Raw genomic sequence first — 19,490 nt, 5'->3', positions numbered from 1 at the left:
ACTTGTACTTGAGTATTTTATGTATGAATCACATGTAGTTGAAGACAATTTTGAACAAGTAGCAGTAGATTATATATCAGTACTCTTTATTAGGGCTGCACAATTGATTGAAATGTAATCATGGTCACGATTTAAAATATGGGCTCTCCACTCTGTAATAGTGTCTTTATCCAGTTAACCTTTGGTACAATTTAGATTCTTGGGTAATTTAAAAAAAATATTTTTAGTTTAATTTTGCACTGTAAACTGTACACATTGTTTGTTTAAAAGCAGTGCAATAAAAACACTGATTTCCCCCTAATACGATAAATAATTGTGATTACAATATTGATCAACATTATCGTGATGTCATTTTGGCCATAATTGTGCAGCCCTACTCTATCCAGGGGTCATCAACCTTCCTGAAACTGAACAGGTACTGAATAATCCGAATGGCCACCAGTTAGAAAAGCACTTCTTAAATACTATATTTTAATGGTTTCACTTTAATTAGAGGGTAAGATAATAATAAGGAAAGCCAGCAGTAACTTAAAAAAGGTAGTAAATAATTCCAGCGAGTTATTTTTGTCTTCTTTTTGAATAATATGTTAAGTTTTCATTTATTAAGGCAACTGTTTTTCACATCAAAGCAATCAGCATTCGCCTCTGAAGAAGACTGGCAGTTGACAGTCAAAACATGTCGGGGGATCAAAGTAAATTTCCCGAATAACATGAGTTTGTCTGAATAAATGAAACCATAACATATTAAAGGTAGGAAATATTGAGGTTTCAACATGAAACGCTTTACTTCTTCTAATTATGCAATTGTTTCATTTTTAATAAATTATTTATAGAAAATCCAACTTGTGTGTTTTCTAATATATATTATATATTCTATATCAGGGGTTCTCAACTGGTCTCACCCTGGGACCCACATTTTACCACGGTCATTAAATTGTGACCCGGCCTTTTTTAGAATTCAACCACAAATTTATTTATTTTTTCAATTAGCTGTTGAAAACACACGTATATAATCTTTTTTAAAAACATAAATGTCTATATTATCCTGCTTAACATGCATTTTACAGCATGCCTGTCAAAAGAAAAGTTTATTTCAAAATAAAAGACAAGTCCAACATGAGAGATATTAAGTATTCATTTATTTGTGACCAACTGTCCTTGACCCACCCAGTACAGGTCTGCGACCCACTTTTGGGTCCCGACCCACCAGTTGAGAATCACTGTTCTATATAAATACCACTGATCATACACCAGACCTGCAACATTTAAAAACATTTGTCACAATGTTTAAGTGAAACATTTAAAGATGGTTAATTTAATGGATGTACTTCCTGTCATGGAACTAAACATAACAACCTTGGATCAATCTGTCACTGAGAATGTTCATGTACATACTATTTAATTTAAATGTTCACCTGCACTACTCATCAATGCACTACTGTTCTATTATCTTATTATTATTATTATTATTATTATTATTATTATTATTATTATTATTTTATCTTGTTATTTTATTTAGTTTTGTACATATTAGTCTAACTACTGTTTGTATTTATGTTTATATATATATATTTTTTTTTCTAGTTGATTGTTATTATTTAATGTTTACACTATTAGAGAGAGCACAGTTCACCAAGTCAATTTCCTCGTGTGTATAACATACATTACTTGGTCAATAAAGTTGATTCTGATTTAATACTAAAACTTTATCAGCAGTTTTTAAGTTTACAAAATACTAAATACATCTGTCATATATATTTATATTTGAGTTTGAATCAGATTATAGATGGATCTCGGTGGTGAATAGAGCTCCTGGGGGGCCCTCAAATGGTCCATGCGGGCTACTGGGTGCCCACCATGTTGGTTGGTGACCCCTGCTTTACACCTAAAAAAGTTTACATTTCTTCCTACTATTTTCCGCACATGTAAATTGAGAAGTTTAAATGTATGTGGATCAATTTAATGTTCTATCTATGCTGTTGTAATTAGTCTTTTTTTTTTTTTTTTTTTTTAATCATTTTACATGTTCGAAATAAAGACATCAATCAAAAGATACACCCAGCGTTTGGCATTAGTGAGACTGAGTTTGTGTGTGTGTGTGTGTGTGTGTGTGTGTGTGTGTGTGTGTGTGTGTGTGTGTGTGTGTGTGTGTATAAACTGTGGTAGATGGTTGTGTGTGTGTGTGTCCGTGGAGATCCCGTCATGTTTTCCTGCTGTCAGTGGGGAGACGTGCATCACCCTCGCGATAGGCACTTTGCACACGATGCGTGACGTCTCGTGGAAGACGAAGCGGTGCCCGGAGCGTGGACGCCCTGCTGAGGTGTGAAGAGGTTTGTAGCCTTAAAAAACATATCCCTAACCGGCCTTTTTCCCTCCGTGCCGGACAGCAGAGCCGTGCCCAGACCCTCCGCGGTGTGCTCATCCCTCGGCCTGTGTGTGAACGCAGCAGCCGCCGACACACGAAAAGTCTTTCTATGAGTATCTAAAGTAGTGGAAGTTTGGAGGGGACGCCATCTTTGGTCCCAGTTCTCCACGTCCCCGACACGGACTGAGCTCAGAGCGGCTCACCGCGGCGGGGTTGAAGGCCCCGGGAAGGTATCGTTAAACGTTTAAAAAAGCCACTGTTTGCGCTGCTTTCGGTTGTCTTTTTTTTTTTTTTTTTTTGGCGAGGGGAACATTTCTTTAAAACGGACCGGGCAAATCTTTTAACTGCAAGCTAATGTTACAGTATCGTGTCAAGCTCCAAACTCCATTGAGCCTTTTTGGCTAGCTCGTTGTAGCACTGAAGAGCAGCACATATAGTAAATATATGCTTAAACTAATGCATGGGGAAGGAAGGCTGTAAAGCACTGTTGTAGTGTCACAATAGTAGTCGCTCCATCCTCCATTAAACATGCAGCCGATACAGCACCGGCAGATTAGCGACGGATGAAGAATTGAAGCAGTTAGATGTGGATGCAGAAGTGCAGGAGCCGGGTTTATTCCTGGTGATGTGACCGTGGGTGAGCCATCCTTTGTGTGTTTTTGTGTGTGTGTCATCTTCACGGTGCAGGACTGTGTCTGAGGTGTTGTCCTGTGGGGGCATGCATGGTCTCCTGGATGTCCCTTTTGTTATAGATGCTAATGCTGTGGAAACTGGTAGCCTTGATTGACCTTAGCTCTGCGGGTGAAGTGAACAAATAGTGTAGATTGCAGTGCAAACTGTAAGGAATGCAGGCTGCGGGTGTTGTGCGGTATGCAACACGCAATCAGCCATTTTTTTTTTTAGTGGAAATCTGTCACTATGTGTCATTCATGCTTACGTGCATGTCAGAAGAAGTCACTGGATAGTGTTATGATGGAGGACGCCCACACTCTTTTGTATTAGCAGTTTACACATACACTTCTTTTTCGTGGTGAGCATTGGTCTGATCTGAGGACTTTCCGTCAAAAGATCCACCCTGAACGACTTCCCCAGTGTCTGTTTGCCATAAACAGGTGGTCATTCTGCTGAGCTGCATGGAGTTAAAATGACATCCACTGCAAGAGCTGCAAGGGTTCAACTGCCTGCTCCAGCAGGGGCTTCCTCATAGATAACTGTTGTGCACCGAGGCCTTCACATGTGGAACAGAAAGAAACCAGTGCATGTGATCAGTAATGATGGGATGGTTTATAAAGTTCACGAGACAATATACGATACAAGACAATATTTTAGGAAAAGGGGGGAAAGGACATACTCTGGGTATGACATTTTCAATTCAATAGAATTATATAAAAATGACAATAAACAATAACATAAATAAGACACATTTTTCCTATTTAAGGGGCCAAGCTGCAAATAAAATGCATAACAAGTGACTCATCAAATCCTCTCATCATGAAATTCTTCAAAAAATATTGTTAAAAATATATTTTCTGTGCATTAACTTTACACAAAAGGATTTTTACATCAAAAATGTTTTACATCAATTTAGAACCATCCACACAGCCCAGATTTCAGATATCAACTCCTTTTTAAAGAAAATTAGCATGTCTACATTTTATTGCATTGACTTTGTCTGCAGTAGAGAAAACACACTCCACAAAAAATAAATAAGAGTATCAGATTGTATCGAGTCTGGCCTGCATCTGAAATCTTACACACAATAATATACATTGTTTTTATTGGATTTAATAAGGTTATTTTTAATGTATTACTAATTTTATTAATTGTAGAATATTCTTTTAAATATTCTTTATATTTGTGTTATATTTTGTATGTAATCCATCAGTTATTAATTAAAAGCTCAGTTTTTCCTCATACCTACCGTTGCTGACTGTTGTTTTTTGTTTGAGTAATATTACTTGATCAAACCTTTTCTGACATTACACACTACAAAATGAGTCACAAAAGTATGTATGAAGTGTGCTGATATCGGACTCAGCAAATACTCAAGGCTGCAATCTCGTTATTGTATCAAAAGTGGAAAAAGTAATTTGGGACGCCCCTAGTTAGGAGGAAGCTCTTCTTATACAACAGCTAATTCATGCTCATTAATCTGATATCAGGTTGCAACCAAAACTAAGCATTTTACTCCGGGGTAGTTCATAACACACTTTGTGGGGATTTTCTTTGTTGTCCTTAAACAAAGCATCCCTATATTAGGTAGACGGCAACATTTGCTCCGCTTAATTTATCAATGTATTCATATATTAGGTTAGAGGCACCCGTCAGATGAGATCATTTTGCTTGTATTTAATATATAATCTGTGTCATCTCGCACATATTTAAAATGCTCTGACCAGTTTTGTTGGAAAGGTAGATGCAATTCCTCACAGTACTAGTAGTATCACTCTGTTTATGTTTAATCTCTACTTATTATTAATTAATTAATACAGAATTAGTTAAACTTATCTCAATTGCTTCTTCCCCTTGCAGAATTTTCTTAGGAAATATATGTTCTGTCCTGCGGATGTTATACATGATTGCTCATTGAATTGAAGTCAAGTTAACGAAAACACTTGCTTTCCGTTGGGTTTTTTCTTAGTATTATGGCAATCATTCATATTAAATCTGGGTTACAGTTGTTTTTCAAGCTGTAGGAAGAGGAGAGGTCAAAGTTTTGTCATTCGACTGGTAAGGCTGGAAGTAGGTGACATGTGCCACCAGTTAAAATGTCCAGTGCTATTACGAGACGGACAGAAAAAGGCCTTTGTGCACATGCCATGTAAAACAATCCCCGACAGTGTTTAGAAAGTTGTTTGTGAATGACATAACTGTTTGTAAGGAATTGTAAAAGTTTGATTGGAAGTCACAGACCCATTGTTATTGTGAGTGTGACAGTTGTTGATGTGATGCTTCGAGGCAGAAAGCATAGGCTCTGTAAGACCTGTGACCATCTTTGGCTCAGTTGTAAAAAGTTTGACCACAGTTTATGGATTAAGTGTTGAAATATGAAACAGTCACTGATTAAAAGGTTAGCAGTCATACGATGGAAAATGTCTATTAGAGAACCATGTCGTAGTTAATTTATAGTCACCATCAGATGTAACTGTGCATGTACTATTGGGTATGCATTGAATACATTTTAGCTAGATTATGTAAGTAAGTTAAGAGGTTTATATGATTATATAACATTTATTAGAATTCTCCTAAAGTGAGACACCATATTTGTTGCAATTTTAAGAAACAGCATTTATTTTTGAATTTCATTCTTGTGTACTACTAAAATGTACAATCCAACAGCTTTGATTTGTTTAGCTTTAAATTGCAAATTTCTCCCGTTGCTGTTTTATTAGCCATTGAAACAAAGCTTGCTCATTTAGGATGTCCCAATCTGTTATTGATATTGGATATGGGTCCCTTATTAGCAAAAAAATAACTAGTATCATTTAAAATCTCAAATAATCTATATTTTTTTTTATTCAGGGTCTTTTAATTTATTTTATCAAATTGTAGAATATTGTTAATCATGTTTAAGATTAAAAAAATGTATGTGACCCATTGGTTAATGATAAATGGCTCAGTTTGTCCTCATACCTACTGTTGCTGACTATTGTTCTCTGTCTGAGTAATATCACTTGATTAAGCCTTTTGTACCATTCCTCACTACAAAATAAATAATGAAAATTGGTATGATTTGTGCTGATATTGTTTTAGATCAATATTCGTTGTGGCCAATACACAAGAACACAATATCAGTAGCATTGTATCGGAAGTGAAAAGGTTAAAGAAGGACACCCTAATGCTCATGTATCATTTTCTTACAAGACAATATTATTGACTGTTGGTGTTTGTACCAGTTTTATTATGCTATTTTGTTTTGTTGTGCACAATAACGCAGCTGTAATAATACCTGCTTTGCTCCTTATGTGCTTTAAAAATCTTTATTGTTATTCAAGGCGTCCTGAAGTTATAAATCAAAATAAATTGGCTGATAAGTCAGACATATTTTTATTACAGCCAGTTTATCCTTCTGTTTAAATAGTTTAGTGTTTGTTTCTTCATGTGAAGTGCAGAAACATTATACCCTGCTCCTATTTTTGCTTCTACAGTTAAATCATTTATTTGAATTGACATTTTAATTTGTTGCAGGTAGCAATCGGTTGTATTTATTATTTTCGTAAACCTTTAACTACAAACAGGATGTCCTCTTGTCTACCAAAACATTTTGATTATGTGTTCTTGAGTGTGCATCGTACATTGTTCCAGTGAAGTGTGCTGCCTGCTGTAAGCTGGAGTACAGTCAGTGCTGAGGCTCCTCTGGCCTTTGTCGATTCAAAATGGTTGTCTCATTAAAGCGCAGGTTGGTGAGCAGACAGTAACGTCTGCTGCTGCTGCTGCACTGAATCCCATTGAGCTCCTGCATCGCTCCCCCTGGGCCGCTGCATGTGGAGTGCCAAGAAGTTGAAACATTGCTTTTCTGACTCTCGTGATAAAGCGCCGGTTTATGCTTGTATCATAGGTTGCAGTGGTAGCATTGGGCTAAGACCTGAATGATTGGTCTACTCCTGGTATACTCACAAAAAAACACAATACTGTCTTTCTGTTGTGTTCGTTATCGAAAACTGAGACATGATCTGTAACAGTTGTAAATGTTTGCTGCAGGCACCATGGAGGAGCTGCACAGCCTGGACCCCCGGAGACAGGAGCTGCTGGAGGCACGGTTTATGGGCGCGGTCAGCGGCAACACAGGGGGCAGCACCGGCAGCATGAGCGGGGGACCCAAAGTGAGTCATCAGTCAACGTCAACAGGGATTTTTGACTTTGCTCAAGGATTTTTGTTCACTTCTTCTTTTCTTTTTGTTTCTTTTTCAGGGCTTAGCTAACAACGAATGTTCAAATCACAGTTTTGGAAGTCTGGGATCTCTGAGTGACAAGGAGTCAGAGGTATGGATGAAAATGTTGGATCAGTGGTTTCCTGAGCTGATAATCAGAACTGCATGTTAGCAAATGTGCACGTTAACCACATCGTACTACAATATATACAAGATATTGATGAAGGCGCACCTTTTCATATAACTTTTATTATGAACCAAAAAAAGACCCAAGTAAATAGTTAAAACAACCCAACTTGTTTTAGAAGGACGGTGATTTTATTGAGCCTAAAAAAAGGTAGAAGTTGTGTTTTTTTTAATTTTGTGTTTGTTTTCTGGACCAGTTCCTAAAATGAAGTTAGTTTATACAAGCACAATGTATTCTACCTTCTAAGTTTCTTACTTAGTGTAAGATACTGCATCTACAGAACTGTAGATGCAGATTTGATGCAATGAAAGTGATTATTAACAGTAGGATAAAAGCAATACAATCTTTTAATCATTATTGAAATAAATCAAAAGACAAAATATTAAGTATATCAACTCTTTTTGTAAGGGCTACTTAACAAAATTTAGCCTGTAGGTAAAGCGATAACATCTATTCATGTTGTCTATATACATATAATTTGAGATTCAGGACTAATCTGATTATGAACTAATAAAATCCTTGTTTGATCTCTCAAGTGATTATCCTTTTCTCAACCAAAACGTTCAGACAATAAAAGAGGCCATTCTCCTTGTGTTACACTAAGGATGTCTCAATCACAATTTCTGTCTCCCGATTTAAAAAAAAAAAAAAAAAAAAAAAAAAAAAAAAAAAAATTAGACTTTCTTGCTAATCTCAATGTTTTTTCTGTACGTAGATTTCCTTTGATCATAGATCTGCATATATTTTCCGATTTCCTATTTAAACGACTCCTACTAGTGGTGAAAGGACACTTCAACCAGCTGTAAAGCAGTCAAACTATCCCAGTTGATAAAATGTATTCAGTGTGTCCAAGTGGGAGTTGCTACCGCTGTTACAAAGCCCTATACAACCATTTCCAGCACTTTGTCAGGACAAAACCAAAATCAACTGAGTTAATCAGGCTTAAATTCCGGTCTTATCTCTCCCAAAAAATTGCTATCATCCCATATACAAAGTTGCAAACCCAGTCTGGACTTCCATAGTTAAAATTATATTGTGTATATCTCAATTTTCTTTGTTGATGTTTTTTGCATAATTTAAAAACAGTCGATGATAAAACAGTAGAATCTTTAAAAGTATGAATCGGCTTTATAGTTATGGCTACTAAATTGAATCAAAACTTAATTTAGAGCATTATAATGTTTATTAAATAGGATCAAAGACTTCTCTATCTACAATACAGCAGCAGGCATAAAGAGTGTTGCATTTCTCTTTCAGACACCAGAAAAGAAGCAGTCTGAAACAACCAGAGGAAGAAAAAGGAAACCTGAGATCCAGTCGGAGAGCAGCCAAGGTCTGCACAAAAATCTCTTTCTTTATCTTGTTCCAAACTTTTTTGACTCGCAACATTTTTTTCAACTTCTTTTTCAACAGGAAAGTCAATTGCGCGCGGACCCAAAATAAGTGATTACTTTGATGTGAGTTCACTTTTGTCATCTGTTACTAACTTCAAAAACAAATAAATAACCTCTAAACGCTGAATTACTTTTTTGATTATTTGACCTTGCTGTTACTAGTAAGATAACAGTTTTAAAAACACAAAAGAGCAGGTCTGTTGTAATCTTGTTTTAAACAGTAATGGTTTTTATTTTTATTTTTAGTTCCAGGGAGGAAATGGGTCTAGTCCTGTAAGAGGTCTCCCTCCGATGATTCGTTCACCCCAAAACTCACATTCCCACTCTACTCAGGGCACTGCTGTAAGTCTTATTCAAACACACTGTTATTAAATAACTTTACATAATTTCCCCTGTTGTTAAACAATCATGTCGTCTTCTAGGCGCAGGTCAGACAAAGTAGTTCATCTCCTACTAGTCTGTGTTTTGGGGACCACATGACATATCCAAAGCAACTAGCGGTCAAAGGTGTTCAGGTGCGTCTGACCTTTGATCATCCCTCTCCAAATGATGTTGACATTTACTGTTAAATGTTTTAAGAGTTTCCTGAGGAAGTTTGTAACACCTTGTTGTGTTGTTTACCTGCACAGACTGAACTTACGGTGTTAAAGTTGGCTGCCCTTGAAAGCACTAAGAATCTAGACCTTGAAAAGAAGGAAGGAAGAATAGATGACTTGTTAAGGGTAAGAAGAGAAACTTTTTTCAACATTTTGATAGAAAATAATTGTTATTTAATGGAAGCTAGTGTATTGTTCCCTTCTTTTTTTAGGCAAACTGTGATCTCAGGAGGCAGATAGATGAACAACAAAAATTACTTGAAAAATACAAGGAACGCTTGAATAAATGCATCACCATGAGCAAGAAGTTACTCATAGAGAAGGTAAAATGATTAGCAACACTTTCTGTATTTTGTGCAAAGCTAAACAAAGTCTTTGATGTTTAGAGCAACCAGGAGAAGCAGGCCTGTCGTGAGAAGAGCATGCAGGACCGGCTACGTTTAGGTCACTTCACCACAGTGAGGCACGGGGCCTCTTTCACAGAGCAGTGGACGGATGGCTATGCTTTCCAAAACCTCGTCAAGTAAGAGCCATTTATGTACAGTATTTTTCATCTTCTTCCTCTTCTACCTGAATTTATTTAATGGTACATTTACAGCAGGAAAGACAACACGATGGAACTTTCGTAGGGTCCACAAATGCCGCTTACTTTTGACCAAAAATCCTTGATGCGTCACTGGTGGAGCCAGTGCTGTTTTTACTTAATCCATCATTTTCAGACGTAACAAGAGAGGCAATAAAACAGCTAATCGATCATTAATTTAAGTTAAAATTTTCTTATCTGGATCATACTCATCACTTTGACACTCACAATATTATATATTAATATTTAGGCTATAGGCTTTACATGATCAGGATTTATGGGCTGATCACCGATCAGTGAATTTAAAAAAAAAGATCACCAATCTGATGATATGAATTCAGGTTGTTTTTTAAGTACCGACCAAATTCCTTTCGGTACTACCTGATACAGTTTCACGGAAAATCAAGCGGTACCATGTTTCGGGACTTGTGAGTGTGAGGGAGTGGAAGAGTTGAAAAATTTCCATGCAGGACTTGAACATAACATTTGTTGTGTGTTTGTGTGCGTCTGTCAGTCCCTTTAACTGCTGGACCAGTGTATGGAATGAGGGAATGTGTACGACTGGAGCAGATCAATAATAAGCTGTATGCCGTTTTTGAGTGATAAACGTTGCAGCTGTTGAATTAAACCGGAGTCCCATGTCATAATCAATGACCGCTGTGATGCAAGGGTGTTCAGTGTCCGCCATCACCCTGAAACGGACAGAAGTCTGAAAGCGAAAGTAAACGGGAGCACATCGCTCCGCTCTAAACTTTCCGTTTTAACAGGCTCAGGTTGAATAAACAAAACAAGCGCACACACACTAACAGCAGACGATGTCCCCGCTTTCAGAGCCAGTAGTCTGGGTAAAAAGTACTGCGCTCAGCCGCTCCACTCCTACCAAGTGACAATTTTGCCGTTTGTTCATAGGTTTTCATCTTTGTGCACAAATGCGAGTGAAATAAAGCCATGTCACGTAAAGTAAACAACTCTTCGGTGTAAATGAGATGATAAAACAATGCAATGGGAGCATCTACAGAAAGTTTAATCGCGACATTGACGTCAAAGACATTACAGCCGATCACGATAATTGCATAAAATGCAAAATATCTTTGGATCCAATATAGTTGATCTTAAGCCAAATAGGCTGTAGTCTTATTGTTGTACTTAATAATAATGATAATAATGGCTTGGATTTATATAGTTTTTTTCCCCATGAAACTCAACGAGCGGTACAGAAACCGTTCTTCATTCACATCAGTCATACTGGTGGTGGTAAGCTATATTGTAGCCATAGCTGCCCTGGGGCATACTGATCGAAACGGGGCTGCTATCACCAACATTCATGCATAATTCATACCCAGTCATACAAGGCAATGTGGATTTAGTGCCTTGCTCAATGACATAAGTTTTCGTCCTGTTGAATTAAATTCAACTTTTTACATATATTGAATTTGATCGAATTCTTTGTAAGCTATCATTTTTCTCTAACTTTTTCATTCATTTAGAAAACATTTTTTGTTTTTGAAAATATTTATTTATTTTTGCAAGACTGTGAACAACTGATTTATTGAATGAGACCTGTGTCAATAACCAAACTCAGGCTGATTTAGGTACTTTAAGAGGTGAGTCACATTTTTGTCGTTCAATTAAGAAAAGTTGACATTAAATGATACTTAAATATATATATTAGAATTATGGGTACAATATTGTCTGGAAAAATTTTATGAAACGGTACGATCATGGATCAAAATCGATCACATGATAATTTTTAATTTATTATGTGATTATTGATTTGTCTAATGTGGTCCCACTTTTACTGAGTGGTATAATTGGCTCTCAAAACCATGATTACGTAACAGTTATCTGCAGTTTATTCAACATATTTATTTCATGGTCATTGGTTTGTGTTCATCTCAATAACTTTGGTGATCTGCTTTTTTATGGAACACTGTGTTCCCCTCACAGACAGCAGGAGTCGATCAACCAACAGAGGGAGGACATCGAGAGGCAGAGGAAGCTTTTAGCCAAGAGGAAACCTCCATCTTCCAGCAACTCCCAAACACTAACCACAAACTCGGAGCCAAAGCAACGCAAAACCAAGGCAGTGAACGGCGCAGAGAGCGATCCCTTCCTGAAACCCAGCCTACCTCAGCTGTAGGTCCTCACCTCCTAACATGTTGGAATGATCATGTTTTTGAGGCTTACTACACATGCACATAACGTGTTTTAAAAAAAAAAGGATTTCACATTTAAATAATGTTATTTTGTTCTTTGTTTCATCCCTGACAGGCTGACACTAGCAGAGTATCATGAACAGGAAGAGATTTTCAAACTGCGACTTGGACATCTCAAGAAGGTTTGTTAGATACTGAACACAAACAATGCAAAACGATAGAGGATGCAGCAATGTTTTTGATCATCTGCTTGACTTTTCTGCATTCATGTGAAGCAATGACCTCGTAGTGAAGGTAGAAACTCATGAGGTCATTGATTGCCTTTAAAACCAACTTGAGTCACCAAACCTCTCAGATTTATTTTTATGCAGTGTACAAAGTGAGATGTAACCAATCTTTCATACTTTGTCCTGTTGATAAGAAACGAAAAGTGACTCTGAAGTTTATCCTTTTTTTCTCTTTTTATTCTTAATTAATTCGTATAACAAGGAGACTGCTCAGTCAGCTGTTAATATTTAATTCCGAACTAGTCTTCAAAGTACGAGTGTGTTTTGATGGCCTCCTCCTTGTAGTTTGCTCTCTGAAGGTTCTTCCCTCCGCTTGTGTTTGTGTGTTTGAATGATTTATAGGAGGAAGCTGAGATCCAGGCAGAGCTGGAGCGTCTGGAGAGAGTACGAAACCTGCACATTCGGGAGCTGAAGCGAATCAATAATGAAGACAGTTCCCAGTGAGTCCAAATCCTCTCCTCCATCTGACACACACTGCTAGGAAGAAATATTCAGTAGTCAATATTTGATCATGTGGAGCAATGCTTCTTTCTATACCAATGAAGACTGTTATTCTTTCTCTAGATTTAAAGATCACCCAACGCTGAATGAACGATACTTGCTCCTGCACCTTCTAGGCAGAGGAGGCTTCAGTGAAGTATATAAGGTATGTTAAACTAAGCTTCAGTTTTTCATTACGGCAAATGCTTTTTTGTGTGTTGCATGTAAACTTTTAACTCTATTCTTCTTCCAAGGCGTTTGACTTAATTGAACAAAGATATGCTGCTGTGAAAATCCACCAACTGAACAAGAACTGGAGGGATGAGAAAAAGGAGAACTATCACAAGTATATGGATGCACATGGAACTACGTTACCGATCTACAAAACCACTTAATTTCTAATATTGACGTATTTGTTGTCCCACTGACAGGCATGCATGTCGAGAATACAGAATACACAAAGAGCTGGACCATCCCCGGATTGTGAAGCTTTACGACTACTTCTCACTTGACACAGACACGTCAGTCAGACGATTAAAAAAACTTTTGGTGTAGTTTGAGATCAAATTTACTTAAATTTTTTTAATGTATTCTCCAGGTTTTGCACCGTCATGGAGTACTGCGAGGGCAATGACTTGGATTTCTACTTGAAGCAGCATAAGCTAATGACTGAGAAGGAGGCACGATCTATAGTGATGCAGATTGTAAATGCATTAAAATATCTGAATGATATCAAACCCCCCATCATCCATTATGACCTCAAACCAGGTAGTTAAATTAACCTGGGCAGCTTTCAGCTCTTAACATTGAACACTTGCTTTAATGCAGATTTGCTGTGGTTGATTTTGAAGGTAACATCTTGTTGGTGGATGGCACAGCCTGCGGAGAGATCAAAATCACTGACTTTGGTCTGTCCAAAATTATGGATGATGACAATTACGGAGTGGATGGAATGGACTTGACTTCACAGGGTGCTGGGACCTACTGGTGAGTACAAATACTATGATATATGACGTGTGTTAGTCAGAGTAAGACTGAACAAAGAATTATGTTATTATTAATCAGGATTTCAATGTGTGTAAAGCCGGTAAAAGTTTGTGATTTGAGGGAGATGAGTGTTGTATTTGTTTTAAATTGATATTATAAGGCAGTGGTTCCCAAACTTTTCTGCTGCGACCCCTTTGAAGAATGAAAAGCTATCATCGCGACATAATTAAAAAAAAAAATTAAAAAAAATGGGTAGATAAGTGAAGTGTGAGCATTTTTGAAAAAATAAAAATTTGGACCATTCTTCTTCAAATTGTATATATTGTTTATAAACATTTGCAATCACATATAGACATAGATGAATAATAATCAAATTAATTAATTAAAAAATAATAATAACTTGTATTGACTCTTGGGCGTGCTTCCTGTGCTCCCCCTAGAGCTTGGTTACTTGTGATGCAAGCAAGATTAACCCAGAGGTTAAGAGTAACCTTATTATATGCAACAGTGTCAGCGTATGGCACGATTTAAATAAATATATGGGAACGAAAAATATAAAATCTTTGCTCTCCCCTATAACCCATAATCCGGATTTTCCTCCTGGCATTGGCTCATCCATGTTCTCCTCCTGGTTGGATAGAGGGATACCGGTAATTGGTGACCTATTCAAAGATAACATTTTAATGTCCTTCCAACAGTTATAATTAATATTTGATATCCCCAAGCAAAATTTCTTTGCATTTCTGCAAATGAGGCATTTTATATCTTCCCAGGTCACACTCTCCTGTCGATTTATCTAGTAATCACATTGAGAAATTCATCCTAGAACGTGAAAATGGAAAACATTTTATATCATCATTTTATTCACTTCTTGGCTCCTTTAACATGTATGACTTACAAAATATTTCTAAGAATTGGGAAAAAGATTTGGATACTGAATATATAGATGATGACTGGCAGGCTGCTACATGTCTGATCAATACCACATTCACATGTAACAGGCTCAGGGAAACTCAGTACAAGATACTTCACAGACTTCATATCACCCCTGTCATCTTGCAGAAAATGAATCATTGCTTTTGGGAGTGCAAGATGATCTCCAGATTTTGGACATTTATTTCCAAGGAGATCAGCGGGATATTTAAATTAAAAATTAATAAAGACCCCGACGTTTTCCTCCTTGGCCTATCCTCTAGGGCCGGATTCCTCAGACTTTTAGATGTGTCCCTGCTCCAACACACCTGAATCAAATGAATGGCTCGTTATCATGCTTCTGCAGAGCTTGATCACAACACATTGGTCTCCACCAGGAGTGTTTCAGTAGGGACACATCTAAAAGTCTCAGGAATCCGGCCCTCGAGGACTGGAGTTTGACACCTGTGCTCTAGGGTATTATGCCTTCCTGCTATACATTACAAACTTCTTGAGAAGCTCCTTGTAATTGCGCATTTTGCACAGTTGGATTAGAGCTTCTCCTCCAAGTGTTACCCTTTGGTACAGAGAGGTGTTTGGCACCCTCCCTCATGAAAGATTACATACTGTCTTAAAGGGGAAAGATGATCTTTTTCCAAAGATCTGGACACCTTTTCTAGATTTACCTGCAGCCCTGAAGAATTTGCTTCAAAAGGGAGGAGACTTCTCTATGTGGAAGTCCCCTCCAATGACCTTTACATGATGGTTCTGATGACTGGTTACCCTAAAATGTACATATAGTGGGCTGACATATGTTAGCACTCTCAAGGTTAACTGTTTATCATTATCATTATTTTCATTATTCTTTATTTCATTGTTTTTTTACATGCCACTTCAAACTATAATTGTTTTTATTGTTACCTTTGTATTTTTGTGTTCTTTTATTGTATGACTGTCTGTGGGGGGTGGGGGGGGGGGGTGTTGTGTTATCCGTTTGTCATTATTTGTTTTGTAATTATTCATTATTGTAAAATTCAATAAATAGTATTGTATTAAAAAAAAATATATACAGTATATAATAATAAATTATCACATTATTTACATCACAGTAATAAAACTCTTTAAAGTGCAAAGAGAAAAACATTTTCTTTTTTCAAGTTCAATTTTCAGCAAGCCGTTCAGGTGTCCCTCACCCCCAAGTTTGTTTTAAGCCCCATTTACATCCAAGCTTTGTTGTTAAATCCAGTTAGTCGAGGTATAACGTACAGTTCTACTGACCAAAAACATAACTTAATGGATAATGCAGCACATTTTACATTTTGTTGCACATTGGGAAAAAAACCTATTAGCTTTAGCTAACGATTGAGGTGTATTTTTTAACATTTATCAGTTTGTTTTGAAGACGAACACAATTTCACCAGTCATCTCATAGTAAGCCAGATAAGCAACGTGTGCACTACAATGTTTTCATCACATTTTCCAACGCTAAATTGGACACAATGTCAGACTCAGGAATACACAAGTATTAAAGACAGAAACCATTCTCCGATGAGGGCCACAATCTCATTCACCTCCATCTTACACACCCGTAAACTACTGTTACGTGACCGTTTTTTTTGTTGTTTTTTGCCATTGTTGTTTTGTGCTTCCTTGTCTATTTGGTATAGGGCAGCCCTCATCGTGTCAATAACAGCTTTCTGTTTTATGGAAGTTATAAATGAAATGTTTCTGTGTAGGAGTCAAATGTGCAGAATTCTCAGTAAGCTTTTCCTCTCTGTTTGGCTGTCAGGTACTTGCCTCCAGAGTGTTTTGTGGTTGGTAAAGAACCTCCAAAGATCTCCAATAAGGTGGACGTGTGGTCAGTGGGCATTATATTTTTTCAGTGTCTCTATGGACGGAAGGTAAGGAAGTGTTGTTAAAAAAAAATAATCTCGGTGAAGTTTGGTCGTTTCTATCAGATGATAAAAAAGATCTTCCTCTCCTTTCTCAGCCTTTTGGCCACAATCAGTCCCAGCAGGACATCCTGCAGGAGAACACCATCCTCAAAGCCACTGATGTCCAGTTCCCTGTGAAACCAGTGGCCAGTAACGAAGCAAAGGTACAGTGTCTGCTTGATGTTAAGTTGTTCAGTGTTATTTAGTGAATTCTAACCCCTCCTCCAGGGTTGGGGTCAATTATAATTGTAATCTGTTGCTATTATCATAATTTAAATGAAATTGAGTTCAGATAACTGACTTTGTAATTGTATTTGGCATGGAAATTATTAGTAATTATTTAATTAAACGCAAACCTGGGGAACCATGTTACAGTTCTATGGCTTACACATGTGTCAATCAATCAATGTTTATTTATAAAAAAGCGCTTTTCATACAAGAGATGTAGCTCAAACATAGTTTAAAATACACCCACCCAGTACAAATCCCATCAACCACACAGACACACATGTTAAAATAAGGACACTGGCTCATGGCTGGGTACAGAGGATCTAGGTAAGGAGACATTACAAGGAGCCGTCTGCACCAGGAGCAGGACACAGACCATGGGCACAGGGCTCTGAGACAGAGCCCCCAGCACAGCAACATAGCAAAAGCTATTCACCATCACTGAGGGCCGCGAGACAGACAGCACCAGTGCAACCACGACCCATCACAGCCCCCAGTGCAGAGGACTCCCTCTGAGGAAACACTGGGAGAGTAATCCTAAAGAACATAAGAGATAACAATCCTAAAACTATAAAAACTACATAAAATATAACCATCCGAAAACTATAAAAACAACAAAAGATAACAATAAAATCATAAAAGATAACCTTAAATAATCCTTAAAATGAATAAATAATTAGTTAAAAGCTAATTTGTGTAGTTAAAAAGCATTAAAATATGTTTCATATCACATCTTCCTGCTATCTGTCAGTTCTCTTGAGTATAATTTTACCATTTAAAGAAAAAAAAAAGAATATATTTTCATTGATTAGGAAGCCTAACAAGCTAACAAAGAGATGAAAAACAAGTAATATTTTTAGTGCATTTTACAGCTGATTTAAGACATGGGTCAAATCGATCCATTATTACAAGAAATATAAGAAAAAGTTAACACAAGAGGAAGGATACAATTTATGGGGTTATTTATTAAAGGCTCTGTGCTTTTGAGGAATTGCAATTGAACTTTAGTAATTTAAAATGTAATTATTTCCAGGAAAAAAATTATAATTTTAATTCTAATTGGAAAAAATGTTGGTCACTGCACCGTAATCATAATTGAGTTGTAATTGAACAAGGATAATTGTATTTGAAAAATGTAATTTACCCCAACCCTGCCCGCCTCTCTCCTTCAGGCCTTCATCAGGAGGTGTCTGGCGTACAGGAAGGAGGACCGCATTGATGTCCACCTGCTGGGGAGCGACCCCTACCTTCTTCCTCACATACGAAGATCCAGCTCCTCTGGAAACCTGCAGACGAGCACCGCTGGCTCATCGCCGGCCTCCTCCAGTGTCATCTCATATTGACAGACGTGAGCCAGGACGGACACTAGACTAAGCAGTAGAGTTGCTGAGCCTGAGGAGGTCCTCTGAGGCCAGCAGGTGAGGATCCTCCCCCCACCTCCACCTGGCCTCCTCTGACCTATTGCCAGCGTTTGACTCGCTCACCAGGGCTTGATTTATGGACAGTGAAGGAACATTTAAAAAGGACATGAATAAACGGATCTTTCCGGGGTCCAATAAAAGCACTGAAACTTTCTGCGTACCTTGAAGAAAAAAAGTGACTGGATTTGGTTGAGAGAGAGAAAGCCTTAAAGGGCTGAAGGGAGATTTTGCAGCCCGCTGAGAACATGGAATGACTTGGTCCTGCCTGGGTGCAAATGATTCAGCTGCTAGAAGTGAACTTACTGTGAGGACATGTCCATCATTGTTAGGTAGAAGTGCAAACATTTCATAATTGATTTCAATAAATGTTTTTTTCTCTTCCCCCCCCCCACAGATGTTAGGCTTTAATTTGAGTTACTTAGCCATGAGAATGTAATGTGTAGCATACAAGTGGCATTTAGTGTCATCTAGGTTGGGCAGTTTACGTGTGTTTAATGCACAAAGTAACCAAATGTAGAAAAATGTACAAAATCCCTATGCAGGAATAATGATTGAATAATTAACAGAGTAATTGGAAACTTTATATGCTGTACAGGTGAATTTTCAAATTTGGAGGTGCAGAAGTGATCTGTATAAAGTTTAATTCCCCCACCTCCCTCAAGTGTTAACATGTCTCCTGGAGTGGTTTCATTTTGCTGCTGCGTTGCTCTTACCTTTTTAAGGGCTGTACGTCCCACTTTGGGTGCAAACTGTAAACTTAAGCAAAGAGTGGATAATAATAAATTCCAGGATGGTTTTTTTCCCTCCCAGACAGTCAATGGTGTCTCAGTTATTTAAGGGTTACACATAATTTTAAGGTTTGATGAAGGAAACTGACACCCTGTGGATTTGTGTATACATTGGTATACATCTATTTTTATGCTAATGGACACTTGAAAATGACATTTTATTTAGAAAACATTTAGTGGTTCCAACCTTTTTTGTATCGTGACCCTATTTTTATATTGCACATTTCTGGCAATCCCAAAAATTTTTTATAATGTTTGTTATACTGTGTAACAAATGCAGAGTAACCATGATTAGAGCACA

At 37.4% G+C, this 19,490-nt stretch overlaps 1 protein-coding gene across 4 annotated transcripts; it reads left to right on the top strand.

Annotated features, from left to right (window-relative positions):
* The first annotated feature begins 2,127 nt into the window (after nucleotides 1-2,127).
* On the top strand, nucleotides 2,128-19,210 carry tlk1a (tousled-like kinase 1a). Of its 4 annotated transcripts, none has more exons than XM_028436057.1 (21): nucleotides 2,128-2,320; nucleotides 7,067-7,188; nucleotides 7,277-7,348; nucleotides 8,681-8,756; nucleotides 8,837-8,880; nucleotides 9,064-9,159; nucleotides 9,240-9,332; nucleotides 9,447-9,539; nucleotides 9,626-9,736; nucleotides 9,800-9,936; nucleotides 11,944-12,132; nucleotides 12,268-12,334; nucleotides 12,782-12,879; nucleotides 13,004-13,085; nucleotides 13,174-13,265; nucleotides 13,351-13,440; nucleotides 13,518-13,687; nucleotides 13,771-13,906; nucleotides 16,608-16,719; nucleotides 16,809-16,916; nucleotides 18,153-19,210. In XM_028436057.1, exons 2-21 carry the CDS (start codon nucleotides 7,072-7,074, stop codon nucleotides 18,321-18,323), a joined length of 2,154 nt encoding a protein of 717 aa, XP_028291858.1. In that variant the 5' UTR covers nucleotides 2,128-2,320; nucleotides 7,067-7,071; the 3' UTR covers nucleotides 18,324-19,210. The 4 variants fall into 4 exon arrangements, with proteins under 4 accessions (XP_028291858.1, XP_028291856.1, XP_028291857.1 ...); XM_028436055.1 differs by having other exon boundaries at nucleotides 2,128-2,330; XM_028436056.1 differs by lacking the exon at nucleotides 2,128-2,320 and adding an exon at nucleotides 2,388-2,595.
* Nucleotides 19,211-19,490: the final 280 nt, after the last annotated feature.

This window comes from Gouania willdenowi, chromosome 21 (genome assembly GCF_900634775.1).
Source record: "Gouania willdenowi chromosome 21, fGouWil2.1, whole genome shotgun sequence".
Lineage (NCBI taxonomy): Eukaryota > Metazoa > Chordata > Actinopteri > Blenniiformes > Gobiesocidae > Gouania > Gouania willdenowi.
This window is presented reverse-complemented; position numbering and strand designations above follow the sequence as displayed.

Excerpts from the sequence above, each read along its gene's own strand:
- tlk1a (XM_028436057.1), top strand. The coding sequence starts at position 7,072 with ATGGAGGAGCTGCACAGCCTGGACCCCCGGAGACAGGAGCTGCTGGAG. Across the intron at positions 8,881-9,063 it reads AAATAAGTGATTACTTTGAT|TTCCAGGGAGGAAATGGGTC; the intron begins GTGAGTTCACTT and ends TTTTATTTTTAG. Across the intron at positions 12,880-13,003 it reads AATAATGAAGACAGTTCCCA|ATTTAAAGATCACCCAACGC; the intron begins GTGAGTCCAAAT and ends TTCTTTCTCTAG.